Genomic DNA, 24,278 nt, shown 5'->3' on the forward strand with positions numbered 1-24,278 from the left:
CACTGTCGGAGCAGCGCCTGTCCCATTGGTTGTGCGAGGGCATTACCCTCTGCTACACGTTGGCTGGGCAGGATCCCCCTGGGGGCGTCAGGGCGCACTCCACTCGTGGGGTGGCTGCTTCTGCCGCTCTCCTGGGTGGGGCCTCGGTGGAGGACATCTGCGCTGCAGCTTCATGGTCCTCCCCGGGCCCCTTTGTAAGGTTTTACCTCATGGACATGACCGGGGGTTCTGTCTCCCAGGCGGTTCTGGGGTCTGTGGCCTTTCCTGCTTCCCGTCCTTTGGTCGGGTAGCAGGAGTGTATGGGTATGGGCCACAGTGTGTTGGGTCACACGTGGTTCCGCCTGTACGGTGTGTTCAAGGGGTTCTAGTTCCCTCTTGTTCGCATTCAGGTGGAGTTGACTGCGCCCCCCCTTCGTTAGGAAGGATGGGGTGACAGGGCTCCCCGTACCCCTTGATGTGGGCTTACGGGTCCTCAGGGGGTACATTTGTCGGGCTTCGCGTCCACTCTTCCCCATATCTCATAAGGCTCAGAGCGGGACGCGATAGCGAATACGGCATATAACGATAGGTTATGTAGATAACCTAGTTATATTAGTATTGGCTGAGCGTCCCGCTCTGCGCGGCCCTGAGTTCCCTCTTGAGGAATCTTTTCCTGGGACGGGTTTTGGCGAGGAAGGATGTTTGGTGACCAGAGTCACTGCTATATGGGCGGTGCCACCATGGGGGCGGAGCCCCATACAGGTGGGGTGCATGTAGTTTTTTGTTCGTGGGAGATACAATAGGTATCATAGGAGATAAGGATATCTCATAAGGCTCAGAGCGGGACGCTCAGCCAATACTAATATAACTAGGTTATCTACATAACCTATCGTTAACACGTTCAGGCACCTGTTCACAAAGTCCAGTTGGATGCTTCCCTGATAATGTGAAGAGTCCTGACTTTCTTCCCTGCAATACCGTAACCTTTCCCCTCTGATTTAGAAAGTTTAATTTTATTATTTTCATTACCCACAAATTCCACAATACACCCAATTGAGCAGGACCCCAGATGAGTGCGGCCACGGTGCCCTGTTTGATAGTTCTGTTTGTTACTCCTGCACGTTTACTTTGCATTATTTTTCAATCACATTCGCATCGGAGGATTCGTGTTGTTACGAGGCGCTACTCTGGATTAATTTGTTCATAAGATGCTTGAAAATTGTAAATAAATTAATAATAATAATAATAATAATAATAATAATAATAATAATAATAATAATAATAATAATAATAATAATAATAATAATAATAATAATAATAATAATAATAATAATAATAATAATAATAATAATAATAATAATAATAAATATTTATATAATTATAATTATATAATAATAATAATAATAATAATAATAATAATAATAATAATAATAATAATAATAATAATAATAATAATAATACCGTAACAATAATCTGACAGTAAGGAATATGCTATAAATTGTTTACTGTCCGTAATTGCAGTAACGTTTATTAACGGCATGCATAATATTATAAACGAACTAGTTTAACTGCGGGAGGAAACCCTTATTGAATGTCCATATACCCTTCCAACAAATTGGACTTGGATTCTACAGAAACTTATTTGGTTTGCATCAAATAAAATCTTTTGAATTGAGGAGGCCTAGCTCAATGTAAAGTGAGAGTGTCTGAGACAATACACATAGGCTAATCCTCTTAGAAGAGTTATTATGCTGATCCATTGTGAACAGCTGTTGTGCGCTGCGTCCTACCTGACCCTCTGACCGTTGTGAGCAGAGTTTGGACTCGCTATTTTGGCGGATTTTTGCGCCCTGATATTTCAAAGCATTACTCCGCGGGTAAGTGAAGAATACGTTTTAGTTTCATTTGTTTTTTGATTAATCTGTTACAGTAAATCAAGCAGTTGTGTCATCAAAACAACATTTGTATTGGGCACTTTTTCAATGAGGCATTTGCAAGTCTCCCAAGTGCATTATGTGAATTATGAAAACGCACTGAGCTGTGTGTTATTTGTGTGCCACCTGAGTTAATGGACATCTTCCATTCTGATGTCTCCTTTCCATGTGGCCTATAACAGGCAGAACTCTCCAGTGTCCTGGGGATATGACATGAATCACACTGTTGGGCTCCTGAATTCTATCAGCTCATGGTCCTCAAGAGAGAGAGAGCTGGACCGGCCCTTCACCACCTCCCATCTATGTAGCCTAATTCTCCATAGACCAACATCGCCACTGCTTTAGGGGGCGGGCGGTGAGATGACTTGTTCACGGAGGAAGCGACTGCAGCTGAGCCGGATTCTGTTCCTTCTCTCTGGGGTGTTCCTTTGCACCCTCTACCAGCTGGCCGTCAGTGCCAGGCTTTCGGAGCAATGGCCAATGCCTCAGATTGGAGAGGATTCTGTAGAGGGTTCTACAGAGGGCATGGAGGAAGCTACAGTGGAGACTTTGGGGCTGGAGGAACCCGTCACTGAGGCAAGCGACGTAGAGCTGACGGACCAAACCGAGCCTGTGCTGCACACGGTGCACAACTCTCCCACAACGTTAGATTCTATTACATCCGCGACCACAGAGGACCCTCGGTTGCCAGAGGAAAACCGGACTGTTGTGCACTGCATCTATGTGGCTCCAGAGCCTCCTATGGAGACACCGCCACCACCCACACCAACACCATCATCGCCATCGCCACCAGCACTGACACCATCACAGACACCCTCACAGACACCCTCACCACCCTCACAGACACCCTCACAGACACCTCCGGTGGACAGTACCACACCCTCCTCTCCTCTCATGAAGGGTTATCCCCAGGACCTCTTCACCGTGGAGGACCGCCGAAGAGGCTGGGTGTCTCTGCACATCTTTGGGATGGTCTACATGTTTGTGTCCCTCGCCATCGTGTGCGACGAGTTCTTCGTCCCGGCCCTGGGGGTCATCACGGACAAGCTGGCCATCTCCGACGACGTGGCAGGGGCCACGTTCATGGCTGCCGGGGGCTCTGCCCCTGAGCTCTTCACCTCGCTGATCGGCGTCTTCATCTCCCACAGCAACGTGGGCATAGGCACCATAGTGGGCTCGGCAGTCTTCAACATCCTGTTCGTGATCGGGATGTGCGCCGTGTCCTCCCGAGAGATACTCCACCTGACCTGGTGGCCGCTGTTCAGGGACGTGTCCTTCTACATCCTGGACCTCATCATGCTCATCATCTTCTTCTTGGACAATGTCATCATGTGGTACGAGAGCCTGATGCTGGTGGGAGGCTACTTCGGCTATGTGTGCTTCATGAAGTACAACGTGCAACTAGAGCGGGCCTTCAAGACACTGATCCGCAAGCACAGGAACATGATCAGAATCGCCACTGCGGAGGAGCCCGATAAGGTACTGCAGGTTGTTTATATTTGTGGCTTGGCTTAAGAAAATCTTTCAAAAAGACAGCTCTGTAATACTCATTTCTGGTTACCTTTTGGTAACAGGGCCACTTTCAATTAAAATCATGCTTGCATGGGCACATATTTCAACTGAAATTAGTGAAATTATGCAATTAATATATACAAGAATCCGGAGTCTCTCTGGGTTTTTGTGGGGCCTCTGTGGGGCCTTTGTGCACCTTGTAGGGCATTTGTGCACCTTGTGGGGCCTTTGTGGACCTTGTGGGGCCTTTGTGGACCTTGTGGGGCCTTTGTGCACCTTGTGGGGCCTTTGTGGACCTTGTGGGGCCTTTGTGGACCTTGTGGGGCCTTTGTGCACCTTGTGGGCCCCTTGATAGTCTAGTTATAGCCCTTACCTGGAGGCATGTTCATATTGCCTTAGGGCTACCCATTTAGCAGATCGTTTTTTGCATGGATCAAACTTTGTTCCCAAACACCTGGCATCAAAGAAGTCATCAGGTGCAGGAGCATGCTATTACTTGCATGTTGTAGTTTAGGATTACACTTGAGTCAACTGGCAAAATGCTAATAGGGGAACATTTTGAGATGTATCATCAGTCTGCAGGGATATGAATGATTATCTTTGATAAGCTAAAACATAATTTAGCTTAATAAATCTGTATTTAGCTTAATAAATCTTTTTTACGAGTGTTGAGACACCTGTGTTTCATATCATAAACAATCAAACATCTGTCATTCCATAGACCCAGGCAGGTGTATTTTCACGAAAAACGGTGTGTGTTTCAGGTAGTTTTCTCACTTTCATGTTCAGAGCGTTGGGTGTATTGACCCTATTCACACGGCAGGCAATTTCCCCCTTCTGTCACGCTCAGGTTGGGATTCCTTACCGAAAGGAATCCCAACCTGAGCACGACATAAGAGCAAAATGACCTGCCATCTGAATACGGTCAATCATGAGTCGGTTTGTTACATTGCCGATCCTCCACGCCACCCCCGCTCACTCCCCCGTGGTCTTTATGTGCACATCGTGGCACCGGAGTAGGACTACACTCCCGTGGTCTTTATGTGCACATCGTGGCACCGGAGTAGGACGACACTCCCCTGTGGTCTTTATGTGCACATCGTGGCACCGGAGTAGGACGACACTCCCCTGTGGTCTTTATGTGCACATCGTGGCACTGGAGTAGGACTACACTCCCGTGGTCTTTATGTGCACATCGTGGCACCGGAGTAGGACGACACTCCCCTGTGGTCTTTATGTGCACATCGTGGCACCGGAGTAGGACGACACTCCCGTGGTCTTTATGTGCACATCGTGGCACCGGAGTAGGACTACACTCCCGTGGTCTTTATGTGCACATCGTGGCACCGGAGTAGGACTACACTCCTGTGGTCTTTATGTGCACTTCGTGGCACCGGAGTAGGACTACACTCCTGTGGTCTTTATGTGTACATCGTGGCACCGGAGTAGGACTACACCCCTGTGGTCTTTATGTGCACATCGTGGCACCGGAGTAGGACGACACTCCGTTAGGCCTCGGTGAACCAAAGCCGATCATCCACAGCAGCATCTAATCCTTTGAGGGGTTGCAATGCTGCACAAACTGTAGCTTCAACATATATACCGCGTTTAACCCCCTGTAAGTGTGATTGAGGCTTATATTGTATACAAAGCAAGTAAACCTGTTTGTGCTTTGCTCAGGGGTACTTTCTGAGCTGGAGACACTGCTGGAGCACAGGAACATCAACACGTTCATCAACACGTTTTACACATCACATCATGCAGTCATAGTACCTGATGAGTTAGAGTAAAGTCTATACACACTCAGTTATAACCCGATGTACGCGTAATGTGACTACGTCTTGGGTGTTGACATTTGCAATACAGACAAAACACCAAGAGCACATTACAAAATGTCTACCGTAATACATGAGTACATCTTGATTAATGCATCAGGCCTGTGATATTTACAGTCTAACCGCATGAGTGGAAGGATAATGAATGTGTCTTGGTCTCTGCTGCTGCATGTTTATCACTACCTCTGCTGCTGCATGTTCATCACTACCTCTGCTGCTGCATGTTTATCCCTACCTCTGCTGCTGCATGTTTATCACTACCTCTGCTGCTGCATGTTTATCCCTACCTCTGCTGCTGCATGTTTATCACTACTACCTCTGCTGCTGCATGTTTATCACTACCTCTGCTGCTGCATGTTTATCACTACCTCTGCTGCTGCATGTTTATCACTACCTCTGCTGCTGCATGTTTATCACTACCTCTGCTGCTGCATGTTTATCACTATCTCTGCTGCTGCATGTTTATCACTACCTCTGCTGCTGCATGTTTATCACTACCTCTGCTGCTGCATGTTTATCACTACTACCTCTGCTGTTGCATGTTTATCACTACCTCTGCTGCTGCATGTTTATCACTACTACCTCTGCTGTTGCATGTTTATCACTACCTCTGCTGTTGCATGTTTATCACTACCTCTGCTGTTGCATGTTTATCACTACCTCTGCTGTTGCATGTTTATCACTACTACCTCTGCTGCTGCATGTTTATCACTACCTCTGCTGTTGCATGTTTATCACTACTACCTCTGCTGCTGCATGTTTATCACTACCTCTGCTGCTGCATGTTTATCACTACCTCTGCTGCTGCATGTTTATCACTACCTCTGCTGCTGCATGTTTATCACTACTACCTCTGCTGCTGCATGTTTATCACTACCTCTGCTGCTGCATGTTTATCACTACCTCTGCTGCTGCATGTTTATCACTACCTCTGCTGCTGCATGTTTATCACTACCTCTGCTGCTGCATGTTTATCACTACCTCTGCTGCTGCATGTTTATCACTACCTCTGCTGCATGTTTATCACCTCTGCTGCTGCATGTTTATCACTACCTCTGCTGCTGCATGTTTATCACTACTACCTCTGCTGCTGCATGTTTATCACTATCTCTGCTGCTGCATGTTTATCACTACCTCTGCTGCTGCATGTTTATCACTACCTCTGCTGCATGTTTATCACCTCTGCTGCTGCATGTTTATCACTACCTCTGCTGCTGCATGTTTATCACTACCTCTGCTGCTGCATGTTTATCACTACCTCTGCTGCATGTTTATCACCTCTGCTGCTGCATGTTTATCACTACCTCTGCTGCATGTTTATCACTACCTCTGCTGCTGCATGTTTATCACTACCTCTGCTGCTGCATGTTTATCACTACCTCTGCTGCTGCATGTTTATCACTACCTCTGCTGCTGCATGTTTATCACTATCTCTGCTGCTGCATGTTTATCACTACCTCTGCTGCTGCATGTTTATCACTACCTCTGCTGCATGTTTATCACTACCTCTGCTGCATGTTTATCACTACCTCTGCTGTTGCATGTTTATCACTACCTCTGCTGCTGCATGTTTATCACTACCTCTGCTGCTGCATGTTTATCACTACCTCTGCTGCTGCATGTTTATCACTACCTCTGCTGCTGCATGTTTATCACTACCTCTGCTGCTGCATGTTTATCACTACCTCTGCTGCTGCATGTTTATCACTACCTCTGCTGCTGCATGTTTATCACTACCTCTGCTGCATGTTTATCATTGTAAACATTGTTGTACACAGGATGATGAGGACAGTGAAGACAATGTCCATCCTGATCCAGAGGACAATAATCACCTGAAGGTGAAAAGACAACCAAGAACACTTTTTGGACATTTCTTATCATATCCATTTTGAACTGTCTTTGGTTACTTTTCATCACACGATTATTATTAACTTTTCTCCTATTCATCAACAACGACTTAAATTGACATGTGTGAACGGACTTATCGAGCGTTATTTACACAATACCTGAAACCCTAACCTAAGACTATTCTCACGGCATCATTTGTGAATATCTTCCTTTCACCGTGAAAGGACATTGTGACCCGTTGTTGTCTCTCTTCCCCCCCCCCCCCCCAGTTGAAGCCAAATCTCATGCGAGGGGGGAGTTCAGCCTCTCTACACAACAGTACCATGAGAAACACCATCTTCCAACTCATGATCCACACCTTGGACCCCCTGGGAGAGGGTGATTACAGCACTTTCTATGTCATAAGTCACAATAACAATGTTGTTGTTCCCTGTGTTCCTTGAAAACTGTTGCCATAGAGTCTCACCACCGTCCCTCAGTAACAATGGATTAGCAAAGTGTTCCCTCATAGGGCGACGCTAAGTCCTGATTGAGACTAAGCAGATCAACACCTATCTGAGTCTATGGACAGTGATTAATTTGTACAGTTGTTGAGGTCCATGTGATACAATGTTCACACGGTGGCTGTTTTGCTCTTATGTCATGCTCAGGTTGGGATTCCCTTATTGTGGGAGCAGGGTGGAAAGGAATCCCAACCTGTGAATATGGTTGTGCTGCTGTGCTGTGGCAGTAGTTCAAAGTCACTGTCTAAGATGTTCTCTTCTAATAAAAAGGTCTGTGAGTTATTTTCTATTATACTAACGGCAGAGTGAGCTTAAGTATAGAGACACTTAGGTGTGAACTAAGCTATTGTTTGGGGCAATCAAAAAGGATTCCTCCACACCATCTACAAGCCAGAATGGATCAGGACTGTGAAGGAGACCCTCCCTGACAACACACTTCTCCCTGGTGGAGAACAGCCTCACACAGGATGGGATCTTATTGCAGGGATCAGCAGGGGTGTAAAAAGTACCCAGAAAGTATACTTAAGTGAAAATATGGGTACCGTCTCAAAATCGTACTAAACTACAAGTCAGAGTATCTGGCTAAAAACACACTTGAGTAAAAGTAAAAAAGTTTCTACTTTTAAATGTACTTAAGTACTAAATGGAGAGTACTTCATGGAGATAGGGGGGCCATGGGTGCTTGTCTTGGTATGGTATGGTATGGTATTTATTTTAGACAACAAAACATATACAGATCATTACATCACATATTTGCTTTTGTCAAGGAGAGGAACGAAAAGCCAATGACTTATTTCCATCGTTGTCCTTGGAAGTCTAGGATGCTTTAAGAAACAAACACATACAACTCATTACAGAAAATCATTCACAATTATTACATTTGCATAGCAATAATGGCACAACCTTTAATTAATATCAACATGTACATTTGTTGAAACATGTTACTCTAGCCTTGAGTCTGTGTGTCTCTGAAGCACCCCGAGGGGAGGGGTTGGTGGGGTGGGAGGGAGGACGGAAAGAGATTCCGGTTTTGACTAATTACAGTTGCCATCAGCTAGTACCGTCCACGCCGACCGTTTCGTCCTCTTCATCACTCGTACTATCGTTTGTGGCCATCTTCTGTAGCTTGTCACTCTGACTGTCTATTATTCTGATAGCAGGTGTTTAATCAAAGATCCCTGCTTTCTAGTCTTGCACAAGGACCAATCAGCATGGGTATGGGCGTTGGGCGGGTTCATTTTCCATTGATGGGGATTTAATTGGCTGTTTTTAAATAAAGCGCGGCCGCAGGATTAATAACGTTAACGTTAGTTTGGCCATAGAAACAAATACCGTAATTTTCGCACTATAAGCCGCCCGCACCTGAATATAAGCCGCAGCAGCTAAATTGAATGATGTGTACATATATAAGCCGCACTGGACTATAAATATATAAGGCGCACTGGACTATAAGCCGCAGGTGTTTTAATGTTTAATTACCATATGTAAGGGTTCGTGCACAGAGGGGATTGTCGGGAAAGAGATGGCTGTTTGAGGAAGCTCCCATTTATTAACTTGCAGCAGCTGTGTGCCTGTGAGAGAAGAGCGAGTGAGAGTTAAAAGGTGGTGGACTGTAACCTGTAAAATCCATAGATTTAGGAGGTCCCCTAGTGGCCGTTAGCTGTAAAAATCCATAGATTATATAAACCGCAGGGTCGAAAAATGGGGGGAAAAGGTGCGGTTTATAGTCCGAAAATTACGGTATACTAATTTAAATGGTTGGACCTGTGTGATTTGTACTTTGTACTTTGTAAGTCTGCATTTTAAATGTAAGCAGTAAAAAGTATGTATTTTTTCTCTGAAATGTAATTGAGTAAAAGTACAAGTATACAAACCTAGTAATAATACTTGAGTAAAGTACAAATACCCAAAAACAGTACTTAAGTATTGTAACAGAGTACAATTACTCAAGTACTTTACACCTCTGGGGATCAGTACAGTGGATGGGGAAAGGGCCAAGCATGTGGGCTGAGCCTGAACGTTCGGACCTTCGTTCGTTACGTTGGCATTCGAATTTTAAATAATTTTTTTTTATGTGTCTATTCATTCTGTTTAAACCAATGGGGTTTTTCTTCACAGTTGCAGATAAAGATTAGGCTACACTAATATTATAGTATTAAAAACTGATGAGTTATATTCATTAACACATTCAGGGCCATTGGGATTAGACGGGGCCCACGCTATACGGCCAGCATTTCAAAACAACCTTTCATTGTGCGTGAGGCTGTTTGTAGAGCTAAATCTATACTTTATATTATTGCTATCTGTCCATTCTCATTGTCAATTGACACTGTATAAACCGTCCCTTCAATATGCCTTAAATAAATAATTTTTTCATCAATACGTTCCCATTTTATAGTGTCTTGAATATGAACGTTATAGCAGAATGTTCTGGGGTATTTCCTGGAACGCGAGATATAGGGTGCTGCTAAGCTAATAACGTTAAATCGAATGGCGTTTCGGCTATAGACAAGCTAGAGTTAAAACTCAAAATGCATATTGTCGGTATCATGGTTCACCATGAATGCATGAAAGGGGGGGGGGGGGGGGGGCGGGGGACGTCGTTTCTGATTATTGATTACTAATAACGGCATTAGCCTCAGTAGCCTCATTCGCTGACCGGGTGGATGGCTATGAGAGCAAGGCCCGATCGGGCTGTAATTGACGTCAAATCGCTGTTACCTGTGGCCGGTTGGACTGCAAAAAGGATTTTCCAGTTATCGATCGTCATCTGGTAGATTCATATGTCCATTGGCTGATGCTATATTCCTTTACTGCACACTGAATTCAGCGTCCCAAAAACTATTCTAGGCGATCGACTACACGCATAGCTTTAGGCTAACAGAAAAATGTCCATTAAAAAAAAGAAAAACGAAAAAAAAAAGATCTGTAACAGGGAACACTGCATTATCGAGACAGCGCCCCTACGAGGATCTGGCCGGTAATGCACTTTTCCGAATTCCAAGAGTAGGGTAAATCTGCAGTGCCGCTCTGTGACATTGAGTAGGATATTACAATGGAATAAAAGCCAAAACAACCTTGCCACGTATATATATGTGGTTGGCCCTTTAACACTTTGAGTGCCAACGACGAGATTTTTCGTTAGTTCATGCCAACCGTTCAGTGCCAACGACGAGAGATCTAGTTTTTTTTTATTAGCGATTTCCATTCATATTTCATCAATCTAGCCTCACGTTACCACTGGAACTCTCTCTGAGCTCCATTGGGAAAATACCGCCCCCTATCGTATCTTCGGATGGTACCTTTGGATTGGATTGAATTAAACGCATGGGGAAAAAATCCTGCTTCCACATTTTACTTCTCAGGCATGTAACTCGAGCCGATCGGATTCATTGTGGACCATCAGAACAGCGTGGAATCGGTGTTTCGACCACCCAGCGTTGGATCAATAAACGCGATCGATATTTGGAATGGCGATCAGGAATTGGATTAATCTTTTTGGAGAACATCTGATCTGAGGTAAGGAATCTATTTTTCCAGTCTTGGGATAATCAGAGCTTTTTTCACAGAGACATCAACATGGGCCCTGTGTGTGTGTGTGTGTGTGTGTGTGTGTGCTGATCAGGAAATGGATAATCGATTTTTCAGCCCGCTTCTATAGCGTCCATAAGTACACATATACTATCGATAATCTAGCGTTTATTTGAAAACGATTCATAAATAGGCCGAAAAATGACAATGTTATTTGTGTATTCCAGTGTATTCCACTAAAGGGCGATTATCACAGAATCTTTATATTTTCCTGAAACTTTCAAAAAACAAGAGTTTTTCAAAATAGTATAAAACGGAAATGAACCGATTAAAAAAAACAATCCGTTTTGACAATGTTGACTGCAAACAAGTCATTGATAAGCGACGGCCATATTATACACATAGCCATAATTTAAGATATAGTTTATGCGTTCGCAAATATGAGAGCTCTATCATTGAAGTGGGCGTTGGCACGCAACGGGGTTCCGGGGCACCGCATGGCTGGCACTGAAAGTGTTAAGCATGGCGCCGAAACACGCGTATAAAAAATAACCCAGGAGGGGCACAGCAGCAGGGGGGCCGGGGAACAGGACCAGAGGGGAGCCCGGAGAAGGGCGCACAGGGCACGGGACCAGGGGCACCGGAGAGGGGGACAGAGACAGAGGCCCGCAGAGGCGGGCTAGAGTCAGGGACAGAGGCCCGGAGAGGGGGGCCGGAGACAGGGACAGAGGCCCGGAGAGGGGGGCTGGGGACAGGGACCCGGTGAGGGGGGCTGGAGACAGGGACAGGGACCCGACGAGGGGGGCCGGAGACGGGGACAGGGGCCCGGTGAGGGGGGCCGGAGACGGGGACAGAGGCCCGGAGAGGGGGGCCGGAGACAGGGACAGAGGCCCGGAGAGGGGGGCCGGAGACGGGGACAGGAGCCCAACGGCGGAGGCCGGGCACTGGGACAGGGGCCCAGTGAGGGGACCCGGAACAAAGGGGCGAGGGTGACAACTCCAGAGCAGGACCCCGGACGGGGACCCCTCCAGGTGCAGACCCCAGGACCGAACCAGGGGGCCCGTAGAAGAGGGGCGGAGGCGACGACCCCGGAGCAGGACCCCGGACGGGGGACACTCCAGGTGCAGGTCTTGGGACTGGGCGCAGGACCTCGGACGGGAGCCCCTCCTGGCGTAGACCTCAGCGCAGACCTCGGCGTTGACCACGGTGTCGACCACGGCGTAGACCACGGCGCAGGGCTGGGCCAGGCGACTCTCCAGGTGCAGATCTCGGGACAGAGTGCAGGACCCCGGATGGGGGCCCCTCCTGGCGTAGACCTCGGCGCAGACCTCGGCCTTGACCACGGTGTCGACCACGGCGTAGACCTCGATTCAGACCTCGGCGTTGACCACGGCGTTGACCACAGCGTTGACCACAGCGTAGACCACGGCGCAGGGCTGGGCCAGACGACTCTCCAGGTGCAGATCTCGGGACCAGGTGCAGAACCCCGGACGGGGATCCCTCCTGGCGTAGACCTCGGTGCAGACCTCGGCGTTGACCACGGCGTAGACCACGGCGCAGGGCTGGACCAGACGAGGAGCCGGGACCAGACGAGGAGCCGGGACCAGACGACGAGCCGGGACCAGACGACGAGCCGGAGGCAGGAGACTCCCCGGGGACAGGAGCAGGGGCACGACCCGGACCAGACGTCGGGGTTTCCCCAGGAGCCGGAGGAACAGGAGCAGCTAGAGCCACTTTAGCAGGGGCTAAACTGGCAGTAGAGACTGAGTTAGCTACCTGGGTAATGCTAGCTGCAGGACCTGTGCTGGCTGCTAGGGCTACACCAGCCGGCGGGGCTAAAGCGCTAGCAGTAGGAACTCTAGCGTGCGGAACTGAGGGACTAGGCGTAGGAACCCTAGCAGACGGGACCGAAATGCTAGCAGCAGGGGCTCTAGCGGACGAGACTGAGGTGCTAGCAGCAGGGGCTCTAGCGGACGAGACTGAGGTGCTAGCAGCAGGGGCTCTAGCGGACGAGACTGTGGGGTTAGCCGACGGGGCGGCTCCAGGGAAACTGACCTTGCTAGCTGAAGAGGCAGTCCTAGCAGCGGGGAGACTGACCTCCGCGAGCAGTGGAGCCTGCTCCGAGCTGCAAGTCCCACTTGCGCAGGTGAGCAGTGCGTGCAGCCACATCCTTTCGAACGAGGATGAAGCGTGGAAATCTCCCTCGAAGAAACGCTGCATGGTCAGCAGCAAGTCGCTCGCTTGGTCTCTCCCGCTGTCCGCTGAATCCTGGTTTGGTCGCGTCATACTGTGAGGATTCGGAGTTCAGGAGAGGTGTAGGATTCAATCGCAGGAAAAAGTGGAGTGAGAGAGACGAGGCGACGTTCCGATCATAATAGTCTTTACTGAGCACAGCCACAAGGCACACGTTACAGGGGAAAACAAGGTAGGAAGAACAGCACGGGAAGGTACTGACAGGGTAACCTAACAACAAACAATGACGCGACACTGGAAGATAGGAGGCGGCATGAATATATACAGAACTACTAATTATAACAGACAGGGAACAGCTGGGGGCTGACAGGCTAGGGCAGGAATAAACATTGTAACATAACAACACGGGGAAGACTAGGACTAGACAGGAACATGAATACGAATACACACAGGGAAGACTAGGACATCTGAACATACTGGGAAGAACACAGGACCGCTAGCAAATGTACAGGGAATACAATAGACAACAGATCGGACAGAATATGTACATACAGACTCATAAAATGGGCGGCGGCCTGTAGCACCGCAAACAGACCGCCGGGGGGCGGCAGAGGACTGTCCCGAAAGTTCAGATCCTGACAGTGTACACACAAGCGTCTGACCAGAAAGTGACCAAGAGGTCTGGTCAGACACAGATTAAATACATAATTGAAATTACGTACATTAGACATCCAGATATGACAGAAAGGTAAACTAAATCTGCCCAAAGGGGAGAAATTAATAACAAGATTGGCTCAATAGCCTTTGTTATGTCTTAACTGGAGAGGGAAATAGCCTTGGACCTCTCCTATCTCCTCAAACCTTGGTTCGCTGTTAAAGAGACAGTCAGACTGTAGCCTAGTGTCTGCTGTAGTCAGATTAGTTTACTAGTTGACCTATATTAAACTAGTCAAGCTGTACAGAGATTTAAACACAGATGGACATAGATAACATTTTCCATAACACTCTTCTCTTTGATAATAAATCATAAACATTATCATAATAACTATAAAATGTTATCAAAAACAACCTCTAAATGCTGTTTAAAATATAAAAAAAATCCAAAACAAGAATTTTACCTATAATTTACATGCAGAATACGGTTGGAACACAGTCTAAAATTCCCTAAAATGATAAACAAAGAACTTAAATCTTTAATATCAAACTGCAAAAACATAATACCTTTATTACATCAAACAGTCACTAGAGGGAGAAACTAATCCACACATCAATGAATGATGACAGATGACAGGTGCCCCAGATGACAAGTGACTGTCTCTGGTGGTCGAAGGTGGATTCATACACAGTCTCCATGTCTCTGGGTGGTCAAAGGTGGATCAGCTGGAAGATAGAACAAACAACCAGTATCTTGCAGAAAAATAACCTCATTCGTGTGAAACAGACAACAGCAGCAGTGCACAGTGTTTGGAATCTCACTCAGAGCAGAGAGATAACAAAAACAAAACTTGAAAACACGTGCTCTGCTATGACTGCAGTGTTTGGAATCAGTTTGGAATGGAGCGTTCCCAAAACAAACACCAGCGTGAAAAACTAGCCTACTCTAACTTTAAGAATTGAGAAGGTCGCTTAACAATAGACTGTATATCAGGATTTACATCTCAATAGTACATGGATGTTCCTGGTCATTTAGTTTGAATGACTAATATTAATTAATTGTCTCTTATGAGATAGCTGTCAGGGCTGCTCATCTAAGAGCAGAGCAGATAAAACGGAAACAAACCAAACTTGAAAACACATGACTCTGAGAGCCAAAGCTCTGAGAATAACAAAAACACGTATACAAAAAACAATGAAATGCACATCTGTAGTCTGTGTTTTCAACTTTCCTCAAATCATTTGTAGAATCTCGAGGTGGCCCCCTCCATCCGGCACCACCCAACAACCCCCGCCGGTCCAGTCCGATGTTTCGGTCGTCCCAGTTGGTCTTCTTTCTCATTGTCCTTGGTTCGTTTCACTGATGAAACAGGCTGATGAAGGAGGTTCGGTTAAAGGCCTGCTGGTGAATGGCAGCTTAGGCCTGCTGGAACTGTCCCTTAGATCTTTAACTTCTTTGGCCAGTGATAACAAGGTTGCTGTCCCATAGCTGGGTGGTGTTCTGCAGCTACAGAGTGGAGCAGGCTGGCTCTGCCTCCCAGCTCCGGAGCAGCAGGGTCAGCTGCATCTGCCTCTCTCTGGAGCAGTGGTCAGCTTCCTCTCTCTGGAGCAGTGGTCAGCTTCCTCTCTCTGGAGCAGTAGTGTTGGCGGGCATTGGTTTGGCACAGAGATGGAGAGGAGACCCCCCTTGAGAAACCACAAAGGAGAGGGGTACATGTGTACGGGGTACAGGTGTACGTGGAGAGAGAGAGAGAGAGAGAGAGAGAGAGAGAGAGAGAGAGAGAGAGAGAGAGAGAGAGAGAGAGAGAGAGAGAGAGAGAGAGAGAGAGAGAGAGAGAGAGAGAGAGAGAGCTGGAAAACAGAGGTCTGTATATCTGAAATCACTATCCATTCTTCCCTCTCTTTTTTTCCCTCAGCCACGCTTTACAAAACATTTGCCTGTTACCACATTTCTTTCATTCAAATCACATTCATACAGTGTTTACAGTGCAATAAAATTGTTCTATATTACTGTTCAACAGTTCAAAGTCGGCTTAACCTCTGTTCGGTACGCGTGAACACTTTAGGCAACCAACATGCGCTTCCGCGTTGCTCTGATTGGCAGAGTGCCTTCCGCGTTTCTCTGATTGGCCGAGCGCGGCTCCCCCTTAAGCTCCACGAGAGAGGAGAGAGGCTGAAAACCCGCAGTTCTTGCCCGACTGATGGTGACAGTGACTACTAGCCCCTTACGTGACTGCGGTTTGCAAGTCACTGTGTGTTGTTGTAGCCACCGGGTAAATCGTGATTTTTTATTAGTTTGTCATGACAAACCAATTACATAATCCAACATATGTGTAAAGGCACAACATATTCCAGTTAACAATATATATATATATATATATATTTTTTTTTGATAATTTTTTTTTTTATTATTAATCACATGAAACAAGACAACACATTAACCACAATCACAATACACAGAACTTCACAGGAAAATAACAAAACAATAATAATACAGAATAACAATTTATAAATTATAAAGACAAAAAGAAAAGAAAATATAGTTCAACCTTTTTCAATTTTAAATTTCAAAATTTCAAAACTTCAAGGTTTCAAGGTTTCAAGGGGGGCTATCTAATAAATGACCAAATAGTGAAGAAATAGCTAAATAGCTGCCCCCCAATAAATCCCCAGTTAAATTCAGGACATAACAAAAGACAAAACAGACAGGATATTTCCTCCTCCCCCTCCCATGAGACCGCCGGACTCCCCCGAACAAGCCCCCCAACCCCGCTCAGCCGCACACGGCGGTCCTGACCTTCTCCGCTGCTGCGAACCACAGGTCAATCCCAGCCTGCCCTACCCCAATCACCCGCGCCGTGGATATCTCAAGATAAATCACATCCAACAGTGTTAGGGACCAGTTAATCACTGTGAGCTTCTCCGGCTCCTTCCATCTCATTGCTATTAGCTTCTTCGCCGCTGTGACGCCCGCTAGGACAACCCTTTTCAATTGTACGGACGCGGGTAGTGTTGTTATATCGTTCAGGAGTAGCGTAACAGCTGTGAATGGGATAGTTAAGCCACACAGATCAGAAAGTTTGTCCGCTATTGACCTCCAGAAGCGGGCCACTGGTGGGCAATCCCAATACATATGCATATAAGTGCCAGTGGCCTTTTGAGAGCACAAAGTGCACCGAGAGTCGGTTATCAGTCCCATAGCAAATAGCTTCCTAGGTGTAAGATAGGTCCTATGAATATAATTAAAATTAATTTGCTGGTGATTGGGGTTGCGGGAAGATAATGCCACATTTGCCCAAACATCATCCCAGTCAAACTCGGGGTCCAACTCCGGGATATCCACACGCCAGATTGTATCCAATGATACATTTTTATACGTGGATTGAATTAAGAGCGTATAAAAGTCTGAGACAAACCCTCTGGAGGTCGTCCTGTCCACTATGAGCCTGAGGAAGGGGTGTGGGTGCAAAGCTTGAGCCCACGGCACGCCATGCGCCCTCAGCGCTGACCTTAGTTGAAGGTAAAGAAAGAAGGACTCGCCGGGAAGATCATAAAATTCTCTTAAGTCCTGAAACGCACGGAGGCCGTTCTTATCATAAATATCCTCCAGAGTATGAAATCCCCTCCTTTGCCATTGAGGAATATTAACCGGCTTGTGCCCAACAAGTAATTGCTGGTTATTAAAAATTGGAGAGTCCAGGTGCCATGGGCATTTAACCCCACACGACCTCTGTACATTACGCCACGTTTGGATCACGTGAGTTATGATCGGTCCATACCTCAGCCGGCATTTCGAAATAGAGACAGTGGAGTACACCACATCCTGCAATCTTAGCGGTGAGACCGCCGCCGCTTCTAAGGAGCGCCAAGATACAGCATCTACAGGGTCTAGCCAGCACATCAGAGGTCTCAGTGAGAAGGACCAGAAATAAAGCTTAAAATCAGGGATTGCGAGGCCCCCATCTTGTTTCCTACGTTGAGTAGTAGCTCTTTTGATTCTCAGGCGTTTGTTATTCCAGATAAACTTAGATACCATCGATTGTACCTTGCGCCAGTGGTCTATTGGAGGGGGCAGGGGGAGCATTGAGCTAACAAAATGTATCCTAGGCAGAACGTTCATTTTGATTATGGAAGCTCGGGCTTGTAAGGAGTTAGGAAGGGATGACCATCTGTCTAGATCCTGGCGTATTTTATCATAAGTACCCGTGAAGTTGTACTTAGTAGTTTGACTCAGCGTGGGGAATATCTCTATACCTAAGTATTTAAAATGTTCCACTATGGGGATATCAGCTGGTAGTCGCACCGCCTTGGCCAGCTCATTAAGAGGTAGGCAGGCTGATTTGTTCCAGTTAATCTTAAAGCCTGACAATTTACCAAAGTCGTCGATTATTCCCAATAATTTTGTGGCCGACCGGGAAGGGTCATCCATAAAAATCAGTAGGTCATCCGCATAGAGAGCAATTTTGTGTGGTGTATTATTGATCATTATGGGGACGATGTCCTCCGATTGCCTAATAAATTGGGCCAATGGTTCGAGGGAAAGCGCGAATAGTCCCGGGCTCAGAGGACAACCCTGTCTAGAAGATCTGGAGACTGGGAAAAGTGTGGAACAGTTTTTGCCTGTCAGTATCATTGCCGACGGCGAGGCATACAGGACTTTAATCATATGAATAAAATTCTTTCCAAGACCCATGACCTCAAGTACCTTCCACAGGTATGACCATTCTAGTCTGTCAAACGCCTTCATGGCATCCAAAGACAGAACAGTGGACGGAGCTGTATTGTCTTTACTGTTATCGACTACATGTAACAGCCTCCTAAGATTATCTGCAGCCAGGCGCCCCGGGATAAAACCAGTTTGATCGCAGTGTACCAATACCGTCATAAATCTCTGCAGGCGGCGGGCCAGCACCTTGGCAAACACTTTTAAATCGGCCCCGAGAAGACTCAAGGGCCTATAGCTACCACAATCATTGGGATCTTTGTCCTTCTTGAGAAGTAAAGAAATCAGCGCCATGTTGACATCTCTTGAGAACTCCCCTTGCTCGATAGCGTAATTGATCATATCGAGTATCAATGGGCCCAGTTGGTACCAGAAAGCTAAATACACCTCGGGTGGAATACCATCCCAGCCTGGTGCCTTGCCCCTCTGCATTTCAGCAATCGTCTCCCTCAGTTCCATAAGGGTGATCGGTTTCCCCAGTTCCTTAGCCTCTTCCTCAGAAATGTGGGGTATCTCAAGCCCGCCAATGAACGATTCAAATTTAGAGTCGTCGAGATTAACCTCTGAGCTATATAACTGTGAGTAAAACTCTTTAAAAGTGTCGTTGATCTTTTTCGAATCAGTAGTGATTGTACCCTGTCGTGTCTTGATCGAGGGGATATCCGAGAAATGATCATTCGAGCGTATTTTCATTGCCAATAGATGGCTAGGCCTGGAGCCGTGAAAGTTGTAATTTTGCCTTGTCCTATGTATCAAGAACTCAGACTGTTGTTTAAGTATGGAGTTTATTTCCTTCTTGACTATCTTACGTTGTGTGTTTAGTCGTTCACTATAGTTAGTTTGCAAAGATGCGTATAGATCCGCATATAATGTTTCCAGTCCTTCTAGTTTTTTTGACCGGGATTTACGTAAGTTGGAGGCGAAAAGTGTGACATGACCCCTGATAAATCCTTTCAATGCGTTCCATAGGACCCTGGGGTCATCGACCGTGCCAACATTGATCTGCAAGAATTCAGCTAGTTTACTCCTGAACTCAGAGCAGAAATCATCGTTCTTTAATAAGGTTGAGTTAAAACGCCACCTGGGAGCTCTCGTGGAGAGCCTGCCAAAGGTTGCCACAAGGAAAATCCCCTTGTGGTCCGAGAGAGCCAGGGGAACCAATGAGACGTCGAAACTATCAAACAAATTAGGGGATGCGAATGCATAGTCTATTCGAGAGAAGGTTTTGTGTCTGGCAGACAGGTGAGAGTAATCCTTGAGGGTGGGATTGGATAGGCGCCATAGGTCTGCGAGCTCAGTGTCCTGGGCCCACATCCTGAGGGCCTTAGAGGACCGTTTTTGGTCGCTTGTTTCAGAGGACCCGGACCTATCCAACTCCGCATTCCCAGCACGCATTAAAATCGCCACCCACAATGAGAGCGTATCCAGTAAGTTTACATTTAGTCATTTAGCTGACGCTTTTATCCAAAGCGACTTACAAGTTCTGTACGACAAGACAGCAAGAAGGGTGCAACTCTATCAGCTGAGTAACAATGTTCATCAAGTGTTGCATGTTACAGTGTAGGTTAGTTTATTAGGACAAGTGCATGACAGTAAGGTTAGTCAGGGTTAGATTTTTTTTTTAATCATTTCAGATAGTGGTTGAAGAAGTGAGTCTTTAGTCGACGGCGAAAGATTGGACGGGATTCGGCTGTCCTAACTGGGATGGGTAGTTCATTCCACCATTGTGGGGCAAGGACTGAGAATAGGCGGCTTCTCTTTGATGACCCTCCGGGAGCTTGGATAGGAGTAGGTCTGAGGCGGCCAGAAGATGCAGAGCGTAGGGGTCTTGAGGGTGTGTAGTTAGAGACCATTGACCGGAGGTAGGCGGGAGCTGTTCCCTTTGCTGCACGGTATGCTAGGTCGAGGGCCTTGAAGCGGATACGTGCAGCAATGGGGAGCCAGTGCAGGTCCCTAAGAAGTGGGGTGACATGGGCCGACTTCGGTAGGTTTGATATCAGGCGGGCCGCTGCGTTTTGAATGAGTTGAAGAGGCTTGGTGGCAGTGGCCGGGAGGCTAGCTAGCAGTGCGTTGCAGTAGTCGAGGCGGGAGATGACTGTTGATTGGACGAGGAGTTGGGTGGCTTCTTTTGTCAGGAAGGGGCGTATCCTTCTGACGTTGCTCAGGAGGAATCTGCAGGTTCTGGTTGTCGCTGCGATGTGAGCAGAGAAGTTCAACTGGTCGTCAAGGACAACACCAAGGTTCTTGGCGGTCGGGGACGCGGTCACAGCTGCATTCTCGACTGTGATGGAGAGGTCGGTCAGGGGGGAGGATTTGGCCGGCAGGTGGAGCAATTCTGTTTTGCTTAGGTTCAGTTTGAGGTGGTTGGTCGTCATCCAGGCGGAGATGTCGGACAGACAGGCCGAGATCCGCTCAGAGACGTGGATATCTGAGGGAGGGAAGGAGAGGAAGAGTTGAGTATCATCGGCATAACAATGATATGAGAAGCCATGAGACGTGATAATGTTACCCAGTGATTTAGTGTAGAGGGAGAAGAGAAGGGGTCCTAGGACCGAGCCCTGGGGGACACCCGTCCGGAGGGGGCGGGTGGCCGACAGAGTCCCTCTCCATGACACTTGGTAGGAGCGGTCGTTGAGGTATGATGTCAGCCATGTCAGCGCAGATCCAGCCACTCCCATTCCTGCGAGGGCCGTGAGGAGGATCTGATGGTTGACTGTGTCGAAGGCTGCAGATAGATCTAGGAGAATCAGGACAGAGGAGAGGCCTTTCGCTTTTGCTAAGTGAAGTGCCTCTGTGACCGCAATGAGGGCCGTTTCTGTGGAGTGGCCAGTCCGGAAGCCAGACTGATTGGGGTCTAGGAGGTCATTCTGTAAGAGATAAGCAGTAAGTTGGTTGGATACAGCACGTTCAAGTGTTTTAGAAAGAAAGGAGAGAAGAGAGACAGGACGATAGTTGGCTATGACGGTGGGGTTCAGGGTTTTTTTTTTATGAGGGGCGTGACTCTGGCTTTTTTTAGGGAGGTGGGGACCACCCCCGAGTTGAGTGAGGAGTTGATGGTTGCAGTTAGGAATGGGAGGATGTCCGGTGCTATGGTCTGGAGGAGTGGGGAGGGTAGCTGGTCCAGCTGGCATGTAGTCGGACGGTTCGACGTTACCAGTGTCAGGGTCTCGGCTTCTGTAATGGGAGAGAAAGATGACAGAGTGAAGGATGAGGTTCTCGATTCAGCGTTTGGAATGGGTGGGGGTTGGGAGAAGGAGCTGCGGATGTTCTCCACTTTTTCCTCAAAGAAGATCGCAAAGTCTTCGGCAGAAAAAGATGAGGGAGGAGGGGGTGGGGGGGGAGTGAGGAGGGAGGACATGGTAGCATGCAGTTTGCGAAGATTCTTGGCAGAGGCCTCGATCCTATGGTGAAAGAAAGAAGCTTTGGCATTAGTAATGGTTTTGGAGAATGTTAACAAGAGGTTGTGATATGTGTCGATGTCAGCAGTGAGGCGTGATTTTCTATACTTCCTCTCAGCCACTCTCAGGACCTGTCTTTGTTCTCTCACTGCATCCGTCAGCCATGGACTGGGTGGGGAACGGCGGGCAGGTTTCTCAACGAGGGGACAGAGCTTGTCAAAGGAGGTTGCAAGGGCTGAGAGGAGGGTGGAGGTTGCCATCTCTGTGGGGAGAGCAGAGAAGGTGTCACTCAAAGGTAGAGCGGATATTATGTCAGAGGAGAGGGTGGAGGGGGATAGGGAGGCCAGGTTACGTCTGAGTGAGGCGGTTTGAGTTGGGGTGAAGACCTTTCGGTTAAGCATGAGAGTTAGTGAGAAGGATATGAAGGAATGGTCAGATACATGTAGGGGAGTTACCGTGGTGTTAATGATGCTGGAGTTACGGGAAAATATGAGATCCAAGGAGTTGCCTGCTTTGTGGGTGGGAGGCATGGCAGTGGGAGTCAGGTCAAATTGTTGTAGGAGGGAGACCACTGGGACCGACTGAGATGAGTCAGGCAGGTTGAAGTCGCCAAATAGAAGGAGCGGGGTACCATCTTCCGGTAAGGAGCTTAGAAGCATGTCCAGCTCATCTATGAAGTGATCGAGGGGACCTGGAGGGCGATAGAGTGTAACAATGGTGAGATTGAAAGGATTAGAGACAGATATTGCATGATATTCGAGGGAGGAGAGTGACAGTTCTGGGAGTTGTGTTAGGTTTGTAGCCCATGAAGGAGATATCATGAGGCCAGTGCCTCCACCCCGTCTGGAGGGTCGAGGTGTGTGAGTGAAGTTATAGTTTGTAGATAATGCTGCAGGTGTTGATGAGTTATTGGGAGTTATCCAGGTCTCAGTTAAAGTTCCAACATATTCTTCGTGATTGTATTATAGAACGCTGAATCAAATGTGTTAGGGGCATACAATGCTATTATTGCCATCTTCCTATGAGAGAACTCAACTTTTGCTATAGTAATCCTTCCCTCCGTGTCCGACCACACATCCAGGACTTTGATATCAAGGTTACGTCTTGTAACTATGACGACTCCTTTCGTCTTATCATCGGCTGAGGATGAGGAGATAACGTGATATTGTCGATTTGCTAGCCTTGACACATCACCCAACAATAAATGCGTCTCACTAAGAAGAGCAATGTCAATATTTCTTCTCTTCAATAACCAAAGGACACTGGCACGCTTGTGTGGGGTGTTAAGACCCCCAGCGTTCCAAATTAAAATATTCAATTTAGCCATGGTCGAGTTTGTCTAAATGCGTAGAGAACATACCAGTGCAGCCAGGCTGAGTACAGAGGCGCTGATCCAGGCGGGCCCAGACGGTCAATCCCAGGAGTTCAGAGGAGGAACAATTACACACATATAAGACAACAGTACATAAAACACATAAAAATACCACCCCAGTTACAACCCCCCCTCCTTCTACTCTAAACCCTAACCCACCCGTCCTATTATACACCCTCCTATACCCACTCTCCAATCCCCTCCCTATGCCCCATCCACTAAGGATGGTCATCTTCCTATCATTTCCCACTGGAGTCATGGATCCAATAAGACGCTCTCCACTCCGACCCCCCTCTAGATAAACCCCTGATTAAACCCCCACTAGTCCAATAAACACAAATAATAATAAAAATTTAATTCAATAAAGATATTGGTCGAAAACCACCGTGAGTGAGCCTTGGCCCTAACCTGAGATAACTATAATGGAAAAAATAGCCATTATCATATAATAACTCAACATCAACCCTGCAACCATCTACTTCCGAGTCTGCGCATCAACGTCGCAATGTTATAGCACAAATGGATAAAGGAAAATTCAAAACAAAATTAAATTAAAGCATACCAGCAGATAGTCTAAGGCAGGATCGGATCACAGGTAAATTGCGCAAACAGATGTCATTTAAACAACGACAATAATAAGAAAGGGAAAAAAGGGGGTTATGGTCAAAGTGCACATCTGTAACAGCCCCTCTAATCAGGCAAAACGGCTGGAATGACATAACCTATGTAAGAATAGAATTAAACACATTCATTAACCCGGGGATGGTAATAAGCAATACCTGACACAACCTGTTAT

The 24,278-nt window shown here is 47.1% G+C and overlaps 1 protein-coding gene across 1 annotated transcript in view; it reads left to right on the plus strand.

Annotated features, from left to right (window-relative positions):
• Positions 1 to 2,273: 2,273 nt before the first annotated feature.
• slc24a1 (solute carrier family 24 member 1) overlaps positions 2,274 to 24,278 on the plus strand; it is a gene marked incomplete at both ends in the record, with an annotated part of 52,882 nt that continues 30,877 nt past the window's right edge. Inside the window, 3 exons of the mRNA XM_084335201.1 lie at positions 2,274 to 3,392; positions 7,039 to 7,098; positions 7,378 to 7,486. Of these exons, the coding sequence (XP_084191327.1) occupies positions 2,274 to 3,392; positions 7,039 to 7,098; positions 7,378 to 7,486 (1,288 nt within the window). The remainder of the gene's footprint in view (positions 3,393 to 7,038; positions 7,099 to 7,377; positions 7,487 to 24,278) is intronic.

This window comes from Notolepis coatsorum (assembly GCF_963971535.1).
Source record: "Notolepis coatsorum genome assembly, chromosome: 18".
Lineage (NCBI taxonomy): Eukaryota > Metazoa > Chordata > Actinopteri > Aulopiformes > Paralepididae > Notolepis > Notolepis coatsorum.